Raw genomic sequence first — 18,754 nt, forward strand, 5'->3', positions numbered from 1 at the left:
CACTCACACCCGACTGCCCTCCCCGCTCCCAGCGTCGCACGCGGCCTGCGCAAGGGAACCCCGGAGACCAGACACCGGCCGGCCCCGCCCACCGGGCGCCACGTGACCGGCTGGTCCCCGCCCACCGCGCCCACGTGACCCCGTCGCCCGCCGGCCTCCGCGCGCGGCGTGTATCGCGGCCGGAGCCGCCATTGTTCCGCCGGGGGAGGACAGCGGGGCCTGGCGCTGGCGCCCCGACGCCGCTTAGCGGCCGCCTCTGGAGACACTCTGTCCCCGCCGCCCCCTGTCCTCCTGGCGGCGGCGGCGTGAGGCGTGAGGTCGGCTGCGGGGACTGGGAGCCCCGCGGCGGCGGCGGCGGCGGCGGCGGCGGCTGCCAATCCCCGGCTCCGGCGTGAGGGGCGGCCGCGATGCGCTCGGCCTGAGGTGTCGCGGCCCCCGTCGCCTCCCACGACTCTTGCAGCGGCGTCCGTGCGCCCCGGCGTCATCCCGCGAGTGTCTCTGACGGCAGGGAAGATGGCTGCACGGAGCTGGCAGGACGAGCTGGCCCAGCAGGCCGAGGAGGGCTCTGCCCGGCTGCGGGAGTTGCTCTCGGCCGGCCTAGGTTTCCTGCGCACCGAACTGGGCCTCGACCTGGGGCTGGAGCCGAAGCGGTACCCGGGCTGGGTGATCCTGGTGGGCACCGGCGCGCTCGGACTGCTGCTGCTCTTCCTGCTAGGCTACGGCTGGGCCGCGGCTTGCGCCGGCGCCCGCAAGAAGCGGAGGAGCCCGCCCCGCAAGCGGGAGGAGGCGGCGGCGGCCCCGGCCCCCGAAGACCCGGCCCAGCTGAAGAATCTCAGAAGCGACGAGCAAAAGAAGAAGAACCGGAAGAAACTGCCAGAAAAGCCCAAAGTGAGTAGGGGCGAGGAAGCCCGGTGGGCAGTGGGGGGAGAGGCCAGAGCAACCGGTTAAGCGAGAGCTGAGGACGAAGTGATGGGGGGTGAACACGGTCCTTGAGGGGTAGGGGAATAGTCCGGAAAGTGTTAAGAGCCGATGGGAAAGTCGAGTTTCCTGCATGGAAACTAACTCTAGGGGTGGGAATCAAAGTGCCCCAACTTAAAGCCACCATCGGGGATCCTTGGCTCTAAACGCATACCCTTCCTAGAGGCCAAGTAGGCTGCTTGTGGACGGTAATGGGACCTTACGGTGACGTTGGGAAGTTCTGGAAAGACTGCCTTGGGAGAGGGAGATGTCTATCTCTACGTCACGTTGAGACCTGAAACCGTACCTACGGTGACCTAAAAACTCTGGCTTAAAGAGGATTAAAAATGTCCAGATCGAGACATTCTTCCATCTTAGTTGGAAGTGTTACAGGGAAATGGTTGCCCTGTCTTGGCCTGATGAATGTGGTCAATTTAGTGGGGGGGGGGGGGAGCTGGCACGAGGGAGCTGGCTAACTAATATTCCATTGAGATATACGGCCCCCTCAGCAAAAGCTAAGGCAAGTTCAGAAAAGTCTGTAGTACTGCCAGTCCACAGCGTGGGGTTTATTTTAAATAAGGTAAAAGGGGTGACAGGTTAGAAAGCCGAAGTTGAGAGAGGGTTTCAAGCCCCAGTTTGCTGGACCACGTGTGGAAATGCAAAAGGCATCCCATTTTTAACAGGCCTTGGTGTTTTACTTCTGTGTTGCCGTTTCTCCATAATACGTATAGTTTCTATATTTATCGGGGGAGATCTTGTGCCATGGCACGCATGCGGAAGTCAGAGGAGAACTTGTTGGAATTGGTTCTCTCCTTCCACCACGTGGGTCCAGGGCACTGAACTTGTCAGACTTTGTGGCAAATGCCTTTATCCGCTCAACTGTTTTACTAGCCTGTTTTACTGGTGTCGAGACAGGATTTTTCTGTACAACAGCTCCGACTGTCCTGGAACTCCTTTTGTAGACCAGGCTGGCTTGAACTCACAGAGATCTGCTGGCCTTCACCCACCTCTGTGCTGGGATTAAAGACGTGCTCCACCACGTCTGGCTGGTTTTACATATTTTAAATATACTTTACAGTTAGGAATATAAAAGATGTGCAACATAAGAAACACCTATTAGCCCATGTAGTGCCCCATGCGTTTAATCCCTGGGCAAGGAAGGGCAGGGGTAGGAGGATTTATGTGAGTTTGAGGCCAGCCTGATTTACATAGTGAGTTCCAGGACAGCCAGAGCCACATAAAGAAACCCTGTGTCCAAAAAAAGAAAGAACGAACTAAATACCTGCAATTTTTGTATCATCTGAATGTAACTCTTAGCTTTTTTACAATAATTCAGTAAGCCAGTACCAGGTTCTTACTATGTAGAGATGTGCTCTATTATGTTTGATGGATGATTGGATGTGTGCACATAGGAGTTAGAGTCAATCATGGTGGCTGTTGTGGGAGACAGATTCATAAATAGTGCATTCATGGACCCATAGTTGCTAAATAGAGGTGTGAACACATGTTGGTGTGATTTGGAGACTAACTCCAGGTTGAGAAATTTATGAAAGTTATTTAAGGAAGCTGGGTTTCACTTTAAAAAATAATAGTAACAATACAAAGAAGAGGGCTGACAGCTCATCATAAGCATTTGTGTTTTGCTTGAAGAGTAGAAAGACAGGATAGGAAAGTATCAATGTAATACTTCCTTAAGCTCAGAGAAGAGAAAACAGCCCACATAGAATATGCATAGTTAAAAGTTCTGTAGACAGCATCAAGGGTTAAGTGAAGATCTGATTAAAGTAGAACATTTGGCTTCAGAGTAAAGGTGATCTTGAAACAAACCACATACATTCGTCCTCAGGTCTGTGTGGATTGTGGCAGGTTGTGAAAGTTTCAAAGCCTCTTGAGAACGTTTAGAATTTCAGATGGACTTGAGTGGAGAGACAGGTGCTCCAAGAGTCCATTTGAAGTGCATCATGACGACAGATGACTCATCTGAAGGAGGGACACCCTCCACTGTGAAAAATGGAAATCGTACTTAAGATCTGGCCCATCCTCCTTTTCATTTATGTTAGGAAGGGGAAATGGATCTTCGGGGGACCTGGAATTGAGACGGGATCATTGGATGGATGTGAATTGGGTGAAATGGGCAACTTTATCTGCCAAATAATAAAAATGTAATAAAGAAGTTATGCCCTTAAACTCAGAAATAGTATTTTACATTCCAGCACAGGCATAAACTTACTTTTCTTTAGTTTGTGGCCCACAAAATTGGCTTCTTCTTTGATTATATGGCCTGCTAACCCTCCCCCCTCACCCATTAGAAAAATACTGCTTTTCAATGCTAATAACTTCATTATTTCTTGCTCGTTATATTCTTGTATTGTGCTATGTTTTTATTTAGGAGAGGGAAAAAAAGAAAGAAAAAAAAAAAAAAAAAAAACCAGGACCTAGTTGAAAGCAGGTAAAATGAGTGTTTTGTGTCTTACTCTGAATGGGACCCAAAGCTCAGTGTCTCCTCGGGGAGCTTTATGCTTGTTGTGGGAACTACTCCTCATATGTGCTCTGCCTTTATGGATTAACCTAACCAAAGATCAAAACTTTATTTTTAGGGGCTGGTGATGTTGCTAAGTTGGTAGAGTGCTCACTTGACATGCATGAATCCCTGGGTTCGATGGCCAGCACTGAATAAACTGGGATCTTGGCATATGGCTACAATCCCAACATTTGGAGTATTGATAGGAGAATTAGACTTTCAAGGTCAAATACTACAATTTAAGGAGCTTGAGGCCACCCTGTGATACATGAGAGGACCCCCCCCCCAAGAAAAAAAAAGCAATGTTTTTTTAAAACTGCACCTGTACAGACTTTTTCCTTGTCACTATTCCCTAATCTATACTGCGTAATAACTTTATACATAACATTTACTTTGGGCTAAGTATAATTAATCTAAAGATGATTTGAAGTATGTGGGGATGTATGTGGGTGACATACCAATACTTTATTTTATTTTATGAGTTATTTGGCATCTGTACATTTTGATATTCTTGAGAGTTCTGGAATCCCTCCCCAATGGATACTGAGGAACTTTATCAAAACATTAATAAATACAGCCCCACTGTGGTTCCAGGGAGCACCAAATGCTTGGTCACAGTGATTGCTTTTAGAAGTTGAATCAAATTAGTGGAAAAGCCTGAGAGATGGCAAAAGCCCGAGGAAAACAGTCTGTCAGCCCTAAATTTGAGTAAAGTGTTTAACCAAATCTGTTTGACTAAATTGTGTGTCTAAATTGAAGATCTTAGCTAAAACCCTGAAGGGGTCTCCCTCCCTGGAATTTGCAATAGGGTCAGTTTGAGTACTCCTGACAACTTGTGGGTTCCTGACCAGGATCTCAGACTTTTTAAAGTTGAAGCTTTAGAACTAGATAGAGTGGATCTGCTTTCTTGCACCTGAACTTGGAACTCCTGGGCAGGTGTCCCCACTGCCTGGCTTTTTAAATTTCTATTCATAACAAACGGATGGATTGAAAGTCACTCACTGAATAGAGCTATAAAGTTTATACTGTAAGACCCTTTATTTCTCTTTTTGACTGTTTACTTGTTTAAGAGACGAGGTCTTACTATGTAGCTTTGGTTGTCCTGACCCAAATTCAGAGGTCCACCTGCCTCTCCTTCTGGAGAGCTGGAATTAAAAGTGTGCCTTCCAAGCTAGTTAAGAGTGGCACATATTTGTAATGTCAACACTAAGCCTGAATAATTAACTGTGAGGTTAAGGCTAGCCTGGGCTGCATACTGGAGTCCAGGTCATTTTGGGCTGTGGTGTGACACAGAAACAATAAAGATCTTTCTCACCAGGCAGCGGTAGTGCACCTTTAATCCTGGGATGCAAGCAAAGGCACGAGGATCTTGAATTTGAGGCCAGCCTCAGCTATATAGCCAGATTGTTCAAAAACGTTTTAGTTGAGTCATGTACTCAGGTGAACTCTGTGATAGAAACTACTAGTTTCTATAAATGAGCATTCTGTATTCCAGGATATTGTGTCTACATAAAATTTTACTTTTATTGCTTCATCTCATTATTTAGTTTTCTCTTAAATCATGCATCCCCCTATTTTCAAAATTAATTGTTTGTGATATCTATATATCTATATCTATTCATGTGAACATATGTGATTGTAGAAGCTGAAATCAATGTTGGATATCTTCCTCAATCAATCTTCTTTCTTTTTGTCTTAAATATTTTATTATGTGTTTGAGTGTTTTGTCTGCATGTGTGTGCACATGCATGCCTGGTGCCCATGAAAGCCAGAAGAGGGTGGTGGATCCCTTGGAACTGGAATTACAGGTGACTGTGAGCCTCCGTCTTGGGTACTGGGAATTCAACCCCACTAGAAGTGTAGCAAGCACTCTAAAATGCTCCTCTTTCTTCCTTCCTTCCCTCCCTCTGTCCCTCTTTCTTTCTTTCTTTCTTTCTTTCTTTCTTTCTTTCTTTCTTTCTTTCTTTCCTTAATAAATTTTATTTTGATCACAGTCCTTGTCCTCTCCAACCTTTCAGATCATATTCACAACCCTACTCACCCAAATTCATATTCTTTCTTTCTCTGTGCTCTCAAAAGCAAAATAAGCCAGATGGTGGTGGCACATGCCTTTATTCATTACAGCACTTGGGAGGCAGAGACAGGCAGATCTCTTAATCTCTTGAGTTTGAGGACAGCCAGGTCTACAGAGTAAGAGTTCCAGGACACTCAGGTCTATACAGAGAAACCCTGTCTCAAAACATAGAACAAAGCAAAACCACACACACACACACACACACCCCAAAACAAAAAGTGCACAAAAAACAACGAATCTGTTTTGTGCTGGCCAACTACTCCTAGGTGTGGGTCTTGTGGAATGTGGTTGATAGACCTGGTAACACTCCATTGGAGAAAACCTTTATTTTTTAATATATTATTTTTTGCTTATACTTTGAAAATTCCATATACGTTTACAGTGTATTTTGATTATGCCCATACACACTCCTCTGAAACTCCCATCACCCCCTCTAAGATGTCTCCAACTTCACATATTCTCTCTTTCAGTGATCCACTGAGTCTAGTTAGTGCTACTTTTATGCACTAAGGTATGAGGCTTTGGAGGCATCCCATCCACCTTAATTTAGGCAACCTATCACAGTAGTCACACCTCAGAGAAAATGACTCCTCTCCCAGCAGCTGTCCTTGGCTAAGATTGATTACTTGTGAGCTCATGAGGGACTTTTGACTGGCTTGATCTTGGCAGCTGTTGGGCAGGTAAGGCAGTTCTTGTTGGTTCACGAGTGAAGTAGCCATATTGTGTCCAAAAGATGTCATTTCCCATCATTCATCTCCAGCTCTTACATTCTCTCCTCCCATCTTTCCCAGTGGTCTCTGAGCCTTGAGGGAGTGAGATAGATGTCCCATTTGGAGCTGAACATTCCCCTCATTTTAATTGATTGAGTCACTTTAACTACTGCCCACTGCGGACCCCTCTGGCCAGGGTTGAGAGCAGCACTAGTCTGTCGGCATAAACTTTTAAAAAGACTGTTGTGATGTTATGTTCATTTAAGCACAGCAACAGTGGCAGCCAGCCCCCAGCGCCCACTGCTGCCAAGGTGTTGAATACATTTGGCTTACTGGCTTTATGCTTTGATTTTCTTTGTTGTTTTATCTTTAACAGTGAGAACTTGAGGTGGGCGGGGAGGAAAGGACAAGGAATGTGATCACTCTCCAGTCTTGGACTTGGGACCAGGTTTACATGAATTCTCCCCCAGTTGTTACCCCATAACACTCATTCCACTGGGGCACCAATTGGAACATATTGATTGTAGCATGAAGGGTGCCTTGCTAGGTAAGATCATCCATGTCTTTCCCAGGGGCTACACAGCACCTTCCACACTAGGACAAGTCAGTCAGTTCCAGATTGTCTTCTTTACAACTGTGTATGGACATACACGGTGAATGTATCTGATCTCATCTGACTTTTCCATGCTCTGCAACCAGTGTTCCACCTTGTTTTTTGAAACAGGGTCTTTCACAGAAATGGAGCTTATCATATCAGTTGGCTAGACTAGTTGGCCTGTCCATGCCTCGGTGTAGGAGTTACAGATACAAGGAGCCTTCATGTGGGTGCTAGGGAGCTGAACTCAGGTCCTCACGTCTGGTGCTTTAACAATTGGGTTGTCACCCCAGTACTCCAAGATTAATTGATTGGTTTGGTTTTTAGAGACAGGGTTTCCCTGTGTAGTTTTAGATCCTATCCTGGAACTAGCTCTTATAGACCAGGCTCGTCTCGAATTCTCAGAGATCTGCCTGGCCCAAGATTTATTTTTAAACCTTCATTTTATTTGTAGAATGGCTATATTGAGCCTTTTAAATATATTTTTCAACCTATATATTCTTAATCAGTTTGATTTTATCCTATAATAACATTTGCTTTTAGGTGTGAATTGCAGGTCCTGTCTCTAAAACTGAGAGGAGGGGCCACTTTTCACTTGATAGCTGTTTTTGTTTTTTTGTTTTGCTTTGTTTTTTCTTTCCTTCATTCTTTTTCTCTTCTGTTGGCATTTAAAAGAATCATTCTTCCATTTGTTTTCCGTGATGTTCCAAGTCAGTTCTGGTTTAAATTTGATCTTTTAATCTAAGTAATGATTTAGGAGGATGTGGGATCTTAGGTGAATGGTCTTTAACAGTTGTTGCTTTGAGTTTCAGTTAGAAGCACATAAGAATTAATAAGAAAACTCATTTTAGTGAATATGTTATTTATATGTATTATGGTAGAAATGTTCATAAAGATTTGCTATAGTGTAATTTTGAGTATTGCTAAATGAATAAACAGTAGTGTTTCAACTTGCATAATCTTGCACAGTGCTTGGCACTTAAAATAACAATATTGAACACATAATTCAGTAAAGATGCCCCAGTAAGATAAAGTCTTTATACAACTTATTTTTATTCTTCATACCAGGTGAATAGCTGTTTTCCTACCTGCTCATGCTAGTTGAATCTTTTGAAGCCAGTTGTGATCATGTGACTTTAATCTTCACATCTTTCTGTAGGTTTTACATAACACATGGTGGTCCATGATTTGGCACTAAAGCCTCTTGGTGATCTAATTCTGCCTTCGCTAAGACCATGTCTTACTGTATTGCCTTTGTATGCTGGCATCACAGGTTTGCATCACTATGCTTAGCTTCTTTATGTTGGTTTTAGCTATCCTTTAAAGCCTCGCTTCTTGGGAAAATGCAAGTCTAGGTTCCAGTAAGCCTCTGATCAAAATATTTTCACCCTTTAGTCTCCATCATTTTGTTTTATGTGTATTATATTAAAATGCTTTATTTAATATAATTAACTTATTAACATTGAACTCATAACTGATGGTACTGGAATTTATATCTGAATGAATATATATATAAATATTCAAAGTTCAATTTCAGACTTTTGTACTTACTTGTGAATGCTAGACAGCACTTCAGCTCCATGGTTGGGGTCCACTTTAAACAGTGAAGTCACTAACCAAAAGCACAAAAGTACAAAATAGTGGTTCAGAATAGACCTTAAAAAGGGATACTTGTGAGGGCATTAGTGGCATGCACCTTTAGTCCCAGCCCTCGGGAGGCAGAGGCAGGTGGATCTCAGTGAGTTCAAGGCCAGCCTGGTCTCCAAAGCAATACAGAGAAACCCTGTCTCAATGGGGAGGAAAAAAGGGAGGGTGTACTTGTTTCTAATGATTCAAACTAAAATACAAGGCAGTATATTGCATTGACCTTGGCTAAGAATGTGCCTCAAGAGCAACTCATATCTTTTGCAGATCATGCATGCCCTCTGACTGCATGACTGCTGAAGTGCCTCAGGTGCTGATTGTGTGGCTGTAGTTCTTGTGAGTAGGTAAGAGACCTCCAGTGTAGGATTTGTGAATGCTAAGGATCAACTTTGTGTCAAACTCTACTTTGTCCTATTGAAACCTCTTGCCCTCTCCTAGCTTTCTCTACTTCTGTAAAAGATAAATCACCATTCATTTAGTTATTCAAATAAGTCTTGGCAATTATCCTTAAAATCTGGGCATTCTAATCCTTTGGGAGGTGGTGGCTAGAGACTCAGAAGTTTGGGACCAGTCTGTATTTTCTGATACTTTGCCTGAAGAAAACAAACAAAACCATCCAAACCCAGTATCTAATCCATCAGCAAAGGGTCATCAGTTTTATCCACAAAAAGTTTTACCCTGTCTTTTGGGACTGCAACCTTTAAGCTCACCAGTTGCTGCAGTACTCTCCCATTGGCTGCTTCCACTAATTTCTCAACACTATAGTAACCAGTCTGAGTTTTTGTTTGTTTGTTTTTAGGTTTATTGTTATTAATTTATGTGTGAGTGTTTTGCATGTATGGCTGTGTACCACATATGTGTTTGGTGCCCAGGGAGATAAGAAGAGGGAGTCGAACCCCCTGGAATTGGAGTTGTGAATAATTGTGAACTACCATGTGGATGCTGGGAATTGAACCCTGATCCTCTACAAGAACAGTAAATGCTATTAGCTCTGTGGGTTGCAACCCTTAGAGGGTTGAACAACACTTCCACCTAAGACCATTGGCAAACACAGATCCTTACATTATGATTATAAAAGTAGCAAAGTTGTAGTTATGAAGTAGCAATGAAAATAATTTCATGATTGAGGGTCACCACAACGTGAGGTACTGTGTTAAAGGTTGAGAACCATTGTCTTAACTGCTGAACCATCTCTCCAGTCGTCCCCCCTTTTTTTTTTTTTTTTTTTTTTTTTTTTTTTTTTGAGATGGCTTTCTCACTTGGTGACTCAGCTCACCTCTAACTCAGGAACCTCCTGTCTGAGTGTCAGTGCGGTATTGGGTGTTCTGACTCCGGAGTGCTGTAATTGCAGGCATATGCCACCACGCTTAGCTTGTAAGGAGTCTTTTTGAAATAATAAATGGCAGTCCTGCCTAAAACCAGCACTTTGTAGTTTTTGTGCTCAGAACCAACACCTCTTTCCATGGCCTATATCACCCAGCACCTGCTTTATTTTCAAAGACAGTGTTCCCTTTCTCTTATTTGTACTTTAAACTGCAGTGATGGTGGTGATGTTTGCTTTGGTTCTTCACAAATGGTTTCATAGTTCATTTTCTTTACATGAACAAATGTTAAAGCTTCTAGAACAGTCTTTCTCCTTTAGTCTTATCAGTCTGTAGAACTTACCTTAAAAATCACCTTAGAAAGGCAGTCATGGTAGCTTATGCCTGTATTCCCAACATTTAGGTAGTAGAAGCAGGAGGATTAGTAGTTCAAGGCTGGTCTTGGCTCCACAACAACTTTAAAGCCAGTTGAGTTGACATGTATCAAAAAATAAAAATCACATCAGAAAGTTCTTTTCTGGTCGCTATATTTGAAATCATTATCCTCTTCAGTATTCTGTCTTAAAACTGATTGTATCCTTTAAAGGTCACCAGAATGTGTCCTGCTCACTTAGTTTTCAAGGGTCTTTTCCAAGATTAGACTCACCTACTAGAGTTCGAGGTGGCAACAAACCCTGCCTGACATGAGAGGCTTTGCTGATGGTTGCTGAATGAAGTGCCTAAAATAACACTTTGTAGTTTGTTTGGGTAACTTGATAGTGAACTAAATAAATATATCTTTTAATGTAGTCCAAGTAGAACTATGATTGTTCTTGGTTTGTTTTATTTTGTTAATGGTTTGCTAGTACTGTTAAGTAAATTTGGATAGGGCTAGATTCAGTATGTCCAACACCCACTTGGCAGCTCACAACCATTCATAACTCCAGGTCCAGGGGATCTGATTCCCTCTTCTGGCCTCCAAAGGCTTCTGTGTGCGCACAGACTTATACATACACATAATTTTTAAAAATAAATATATTTTATCATTTGACACAGAATTTCTACTTTTTTTTTTTTTTTTTTTTTTTTTGATACATACTAAGGATTGAGCCCAAGTGTCATATACTAGGGAAGTGCTCTACCTCTAAAGTTATAGCTTTCTCTCTGTTTGAAGCCTCTATTCCTCTAGCTTTAATTATTAAAAGACTAGTAATATGGGGCTGAAAAAATGACTTAGTTAAAAATCGGACCCAGCACATACTGTCCAGTTCCATAGTATCAGAAGCCTCAGGTCTCCATGGGTACCTCCACATGCTTACACATGCCCGTACACAAACATTTTAAAAGATAAAATCTTTCTAAAAGAATAATGGATTAAGAAACTTTTAAGTGGTGTGTGTGATTTCATGGAAGAGCCTTGTAATTAATTGACATACTTGAGGTCATATATCAGAGGAGTTTTCGCAAGCAAAACAGTGTCCTAATTTGCAGGCTAAGAAGGTCATATTGTTTCTACTATACTTTTCTGATTTCTATGGCATCTTCCAGGGTATTAAATTGCATTCATAGAACAAACCCAACTTCTTTATTGCTATAGTTTTAGAATTAGAATTTCTACTAAAAAGTAATTTTTAAAGGTATCTTAGTTAATACGGTTTTTATTGCTGTGAAGCGACAGCATGACCACAGCAACTCTTATGTAGGAAAACATTTAATTGGGGGTGGCTTATGGTTCAGAAGTTTAGTCTGTAGTGGGTGGCTGCAGGCAGACATGCTGCTGGAGAAGGAGCTAAGAGTTCTACATCTTGACCCTTAGACAGCAGGAAGTGAATTGAGACACACTTCCTCCAACAAGGCCACACCTCCTAACATGCCTCTCCCTATAGACCAAGTATTCAAATACATGAGTCTGTGGGAGCCATTCCTCCTCAAATCACCACAAAAAGGCTCCAGAATTTTGGTTCCATTTACTTGATTATAGGACAAGACTTTTTTCATCTTTTTACTTCATATTGCCAGAGGCCTAGGATAAAAAGACTGTCAATAGCCATGTTCTTAGATAACCAAGAACAAATAAACCCTCTAAAATTTGTTGGTTCTATTTTAATAGTATTGATCAGTGTTCTACTTCTTGAGTGTAAGAATGCGTTGGAAATATGTTTAAGTTAATGTTCAAGCAAAATAGGAAAATCTAAGTTTGGTGTGTTATCTGGAGAGGTTTTTTGTTTTTGTTTATTTGTTTTTTTACATTTCCTGTTTTCTGTCCAACTCTACTAATAATTTAAACTGATGCACAGAATGCTAAACTTCTAGACCACACATCATCAGGATCTGGACAAGAAGTACATGGACATAGGTATCTGCTGTGTCAATTGTGTTCCTTATTTCAGTTCTCATTGGATGTCAGACCATAAATGGTCCCTGTATTTCAGTTTTCAGAAATCATCCATAGTATAATTTTGCCATGTGACAGTCATTGTCTTCCTATCCTATAAACATAATCTTTAGCATCCATGATATAGTTAATCAGGAGATAGTTTGGAATCCCTAAAGAGTTGGGCTTTGACTGGGATCTTCTTCACTAATTGTACTATAGATCATATTTATGATAATGTTCTATTGGTTGTGAAGAGTCTTTAAAATTGGACTTGAATTTTAAAATAAATAGGTAAATCACTATGTCTTGGGCTGCAATGTGTGTGGTTAATAAAGAACCCAACATTTGTTGGGCTGGGGAAATAGAAGTCTTTGTTTTTTAAATTCCTAAGAAGTTAGCTGGAATTTGTATCAGATTTTTCACAATCAAAAGTCTGGCATTGCTGGCCCATGCCTTTAAGCCCAGTACTCGGGAGTCAGAGGCAGGCAGGGTCTCTGTGAGTTCGAGACCAGCCTGGTCCACAAGAGCTAGTTCCAGGACAGACTCCAAAGGGGGTGGGGAGAGAAGAAGAATACTATTCCCTTTTTATTTTGGTGTGTGCCATTGTGTAGTTGACTCCTTGTGCTAGGTTTTATTCTTTTTGTCATTGCTGTATTGTGCTTTTATGGTTTTTGAATCGAGTCTCACTATACAGCCCATGTTGGCCTAGAATTTGCTTGTTATACTGCTGGCCTCAATCCTGCCTCTGCCTCCCAAGAGTTAGAATTACCAACATGTGCTGCTATCTCACTCCGGTGTTTACAAACTTCTTGGAAGCCGGGATGGTGCTTTTCTTTGTTTCAAGGTTTCAGGGGTCTGCAAGTCAATCACTCTGTTGTGTTTGCTTACTGGATGTTGGTTAAGTGAACACAAGTGAATGCCACATGATTTTCTTAGTGGTGGGGCCTCATTGAGTAACACTGGTTGGTCTGGAATTCACTAGGTAGCCAGGCTAGCCTTGAATTTGAATCCAGCTCTGTCTCATGAGTGCTGGGATTAAAGGTATGCACTGGGCCAGTAATTTTTGTTTGTTTTAAAGAAAGATAATATAAGAATATTATCTCTTGAAGAAAGCTTATACAATTTTTAACCCTGGGGAAAATGTGTTTACCTATTAGTTGTAATTTATTGACTTCCTGAGAGAATTAATGTCTGGAGCATTGGGTCTGTTGGATGCATGTCCAGGACCTTTTGACTACCAGGTCTTAATTTATTTTGAGATTGCTAGTATAAAAATTGCCATAAGTACTTGAATATGAGATTAGGGCACATGGGTATCATGCTTTTGGAGAGGAAAGGGCATTAGAAGTGAAGAAATTTCCTTGAACGGGTGTGTTTCCATGTGCTCCCATTTGAAATATTTTAGCAAGACCCATAGAAGATGGGTACATGGTTTCACATACTTAGAAATCAGGACTTTAGGGCGAGATCAAGAAAAATGCTTAAAAACCACAGTGATTAGAGCTAACTAGACAGCTCAGTGGGTAAAGGTGCTCACTGCTCACCCAGTAAGCCGAGTTTGGTTCCCAGAACCTACATATAAGACAACAAAAGTTGTCTTCTAACTTCCTCATGCACTGGATGGCACACACATGAAAAAAAGTATTTTTAAATCACAGGGATTAACTGTAGCTGTTGCATCTTGTCCTAGTTAGGGTTTCTATTGCTGTGAAGAGACACCATGACCATGGCAACATTTTTTTTTTTTTCATGGCAACTCTTAAAAAGGAAACATTTAATTGGGGTGGCTTACAATTCAGAGGTTTAGTCCATTATCATCATGGTGGGATAGTGGCTTGCAGGCAGACATGATGAAGATTTTTCAGTTACATAGGAAAGTAGGACAGGCTAGGTGCAGTGGCTCCTGGTCTTTAATCACAGCACTCCAGCAAAGTCCAGCCTGATCTATATAGAAAGAGTCGCAAGAGTAACACAATGAGACCCTGTCTTGGGGGAGGAGGAAATAGTGGAGAAAGGAAGGAGAGGTCAACCACAGGAAGTCAGTTAACATGAACTGAAAAAATGGTGTGTGATAGTTGAGTATAGTGACTTTTCCATATAGGCTTAGTTTCTTGTGAGGCTGAAGCAGGAAGTTTGCTTAAACCCAAGAGTTAGAGGTCAGTTTGAACAACTCGGTGAGATAATTGTTTTTATTTTAAATGAAAAGGGGGGGGGGAGGATCTGGTTGTGGCACACACCTTTAATCCCAACACTTGAATGCAGAAGCAAGCTGATTTCTGTGAGTTTAAGGCCAGAACAGATCAAGTTCCAGGACGGGCAGGGCTATACACAGAGAAACCCTGTATCAAAAAAAAAAAAAAAAAAAAAAAAAAAGAAGAAGAAGAAGAAAAGAAAGAAAGGAGGTCAAACTGGTAGCATACACTGCAGACACTACACCTCAAAAAATGGGTGGTAAAGATAGTGAGTTTGAGGCTAGCCTGGGCAAGAATTAAAAGAAGGCCTAGCATATGAGAATAGCAAGTAAGACTGAGGTTGCAAAGTAGAACTAGCTGGTCCTAAGTACCTGATTTTGAAGTCCCTAAGTCTGCTTTGCCTTCTGAGGTTTCTTACCTTTCCATGAACTTAACCAAAGAGCAGTCAAAATAGTGCAGAAGAAAGAAAACCAGACCAAGAGTTAGGAAACCAGGTTTTGGCTTTCACTGGCCTGTTTTAACAGGTTGCTTAATATCCAACAGATTAAATGTTGATTAATTAGACATTTATTCGGCTAAGAAAACAGCTTTTGTTTTGACTTCCTGCCACAACTCTTTGGAAAACTTACAAATTGAGTTTTAAAATGTAAATTGCCTCTTTTCCCAGACTCATTTGCCTGACTTTGGCTTTTTGAGACAGGGTTTCTCAGTGTTGCTTTGGAGCCTGTCCTGGAACTGGCTCTGTAGACCAGGGTGGCCTCAAACTCACAGAGATCCATCTGCTTCAGCCTCCCGAGTGCTGTAATTAAAGGCATGGGCCACCAACCCCTGGCTTACCTGATATTTTTAAAGGTTTATTTTTATGAGTGTGTGTGTGTGTCTGTCTGTCTGTGCCTGGAGAGGACAGAGAAGGATATCGGATCCCCTGGAATTGGAGTTATGGTTGTGAGCCACTAAGTAGGTGATGAGAACCAAACCTCAGTTCCCTCTGCAAGACCAGCTTGTGCTCTTAATTATAGAGCTATCTCTTCAGCCAGCTCCTGTTTGATTTTTGAAGACAGGGTTTCTCTGTGTAACCATGGCTGCCCTGGAGCTCACTCTGTAGACCAGGGTGGCCTCGAACTCACAGAGATCCACCTGCCTCAGCCTCCCAGATGTTGGGATTAAAGGCATGAGCTACAACTACCTGGCGACACTTTTAAGCTTTAAAATAGAGGTTTTTTGTTTTGTTTTGTTTTGTTTTGTTTTGTTTTTTTGTATAATATATTCTAATTTCCCCTCCTCCAAGACTCCACATACACACAACACATTCTCTTACCCAGCAACCTAAATCCACACTTCCCTCCCTCCTCTTTCTCATTAGAATATAAAAAGGCATCTTTTAAGAAATGAAGAAGAAAAAAGTTAAAAAGGTAAAATCTAAGCATATCAGAATAGAACTAAACCAAAGGGGGGGAGGGACAAAGAAACATAGAGTTTCAACATTCTATACATAGCTATACCATAATGGGCAGTTTGATAAAAGTCTATTCTGCAAATATTAGAGACAAAGGTTTAGAAACTAGTACATTAATTTACTGACTTTAATGTGTCAAATATGGGAGGAATGTATAAGTGATAGGATTCTTTCTGATAAGATTCATAAAGACGATATGGATATCATGGGCCCCTTTTTATGAAACTCCCCAGTCTATCCATTTCTGTTACTGGGGCTCAGAATTATTTAAAAGAGGAGAGAACAGTAAGAATGGTCCTGATTAAAAAGTGGATTTGGGTTACAGACTTGATTCTGCCCATAAATACCTAAGTGTGGTCTCTCATTTTAGAAATGTCAGGAAAGCTGAGGTAATGGTTTTGTTTATTTGTGATTGTGGCAGTGGGTTGTATAATTAAAAGCAACATTAGGGTCTTCTAACAACATTGATTTGTATATCATCTTTGGCTGCTTATTTTGCTGCTATGTCTATGGTCCATAAATCCTAAAATATTTTCTATCTGGTCTGATATGGAAGGTTTGTTGAGATGATTAGACAAACAGGTCCCTGGTTGAGAACATGTACCACTCTTGCAGAGGACCTGAATTTGGTTCCTAGCGTCCACATTGAACAGGTTGCAGCCAGCTGTAACTCAAGCTCCAGAAGATCTGTCATCCTCTTCTGGCCCCCACACTCACGTGCACATTCACACACAGAGAATTTAAAAAACTTTTCAAAGTTTACTAACTCTTGAATAGAGCCAAACGCATCTTATTTTCTTCTTCTTCTTCTTTTTTTTTTTTTTTTTCCTTCTTCTTCTTTCTAGACAGGGTTTCTCTGTGTAGTCCTGGCTGTCCTGGAACTCATGCTCTAGACCAGGCTGGCTGGAACTCAGAGATTCACTTGCCTCTGCCTCCTGAGTGCTGGGATTAAAGGCGTGCGCCACCAGTGCCTGGCCAAAATCTTCTCATAAGGTGCAGAAATAAAATGCAGAGATAGTAAGATACTCTGAGATTACTCAGCTAATGATGATCACAGTGTAAATACATTTCAGAGCCAACAACCCCTTGACACTACCTCTGTTCTGTTGCTTTTATTGTTATTATTACCTGTATGTGATCAGAAAATTTGTGGTGTAGAATTTTGTTGTGAGTTCATTATAGGGAGGCTGGAGAGATGGCTCAGTGGTTAAGAACTTGGAGAGGACCCGTATTCAATTCTCAGCACCCACAAAGTGGCTCACAGCCATGTATGGCTCCTGACCCCCCCCCCCCCCAGAGACCAGACACACACGGCCAACATGCAAGGCAAAACACTCATACAATAAAAGTAAATAAAGATACAAAACTTTAAAAATTAATCCATTTTTTTTTTTTTATATCACAAACACTCTTATGTCCATTGAGAGTTAGGTGATATAGCCATACAGAAGCAACCTTGTTAATTTGGGTCAGGGAAAATTTTGATTGTTATATGTGTCATTTCCCAGGTATAAATCTTTGGTTTGGCCAGCCAGCCAGTTTGATGATATGGTGTTTTCTTGTTACCTGTGCAGCCAAATGGTCGGACTATTGAAGTACCTGAGGATGAAATTGTTAGAACTCCCCGCAGTACAACAGCAAAGCAGCCACTAGAGACAGACAAGAAAAATGAAAAGGTAAGCTTGGGAACATATGTTGTATGCAGTTTTTAATAAAGTGACATAAAAAAAATCATGCTTTTGTGTTTGATAGGGTTGTGTATCTTCCATTTAAGGAAACTCCAAAATCTAAAATAATCATATTGGATAGGTGGTTAAAAGAAGGTGTTTTAAAGGAAGACTATGTCACCAAACATTTTAAAATATTATGGTGGTGTTAGTAAATGTTCATATGCCAAAAGTAATTTATTACTTGAGAATTTTTTTGTTTGAGTGAGGTTCTGGCTTTATAGATTATTTCTTATACAAATAGAGAATCATGTTACTAATATTGACATTGTACCTTGTAATATTAAAAAAATGCTTAGCAAAACTGTTAAATGGTATTGTTTACATAGGTTTCCCTTGTTGGGGAAACGGAATCATCTACCTATTAAGCAGTTAACTTTATTTAACAAAATAATTCTATGCTGAAATCATTATTTAAAAGGGCTGGCAACATGGCTCAACAGGTAAAGAAAGCCATTTGTCACCAAGCCTGAAGACTGAAGACCTAAGTTCCATCCCCAGAAACCATGTTAATAGGAAAAAATGATGACTCCAAATTGTTCTCTGACTTCCATAGGTTTGTGTGTGTGTGTCTGTGTGTGTCTGCGCACGCACGCGCGCGCACACACACACACACACTTATATGTAGACCAGAAAAGGGCATTGGAACTGGAGTTACTTACAAAGGGTTGTCACTTGCCCCTTGTTTGTGCTTGGAACTGAACGTAGGTACTCTTGAAGAGTAACTGTTGTTCTTAATCACTGAGCTGTCTCCAACCCTAAGAAGCATGGTTTTTGTACAGAGAGTAATTGTTTCACAGGTTGTAATATATATTGGCTACATTTCTTGCCAATTGAGTAAGCCTTATAGGTAAAATTTGGTCTAGAAAGGAAAAATCACACACATATTTTATATATAGGAAGAGCTAGAGTGAGCTTAGGTGTATAAAGCAGATTAAACTACCTGCCATAGTTTTTTAGGTTGTTTGCTTTTTTGTTTGTTTGTTTGTTTTTTAATACATTTAATGTCTCTTTTTATAGCCCAGATTAACTAAAAATTTATGATGCTCCTGCCTCTACCTTCATAATGCTACTACATCTAGTAGTTTTTTAGGTCTTTATTTTGATATAGAAGCCAGTCAGTGCCCCACTGATACGTTTCTAATAGAGATCATGTAGGGCTATTAGCCAGGCACTGTGCTAATAATTATTGAAGGGGTA

The 18,754-nt window shown here is 41.4% G+C and overlaps 1 protein-coding gene across 4 annotated transcripts in view; it reads left to right on the forward strand.

The window, feature by feature from the left end:
- Nucleotides 1-513: 513 nt before the first annotated feature.
- The window catches only part of Mtdh (metadherin), a 51,216-nt gene continuing 32,975 nt past the window's right edge, over nucleotides 514-18,754 (forward strand). For all 4 annotated transcript variants that reach the window (XM_051202609.1, XM_051202610.1, XM_051202612.1 and 1 more), the window contains exons 1-2: nucleotides 514-888; nucleotides 17,402-17,503. In XM_051202609.1, coding sequence (XP_051058566.1) covers nucleotides 514-888; nucleotides 17,402-17,503 — 477 coding nt within the window. The remainder of the gene's footprint in view (nucleotides 889-17,401; nucleotides 17,504-18,754) is intronic.

Source organism: Phodopus roborovskii, unplaced genomic scaffold (assembly GCF_943737965.1).
Source record: "Phodopus roborovskii unplaced genomic scaffold, PHOROB, whole genome shotgun sequence".
Classification (NCBI taxonomy): Eukaryota; Metazoa; Chordata; class Mammalia; order Rodentia; family Cricetidae; genus Phodopus; species Phodopus roborovskii.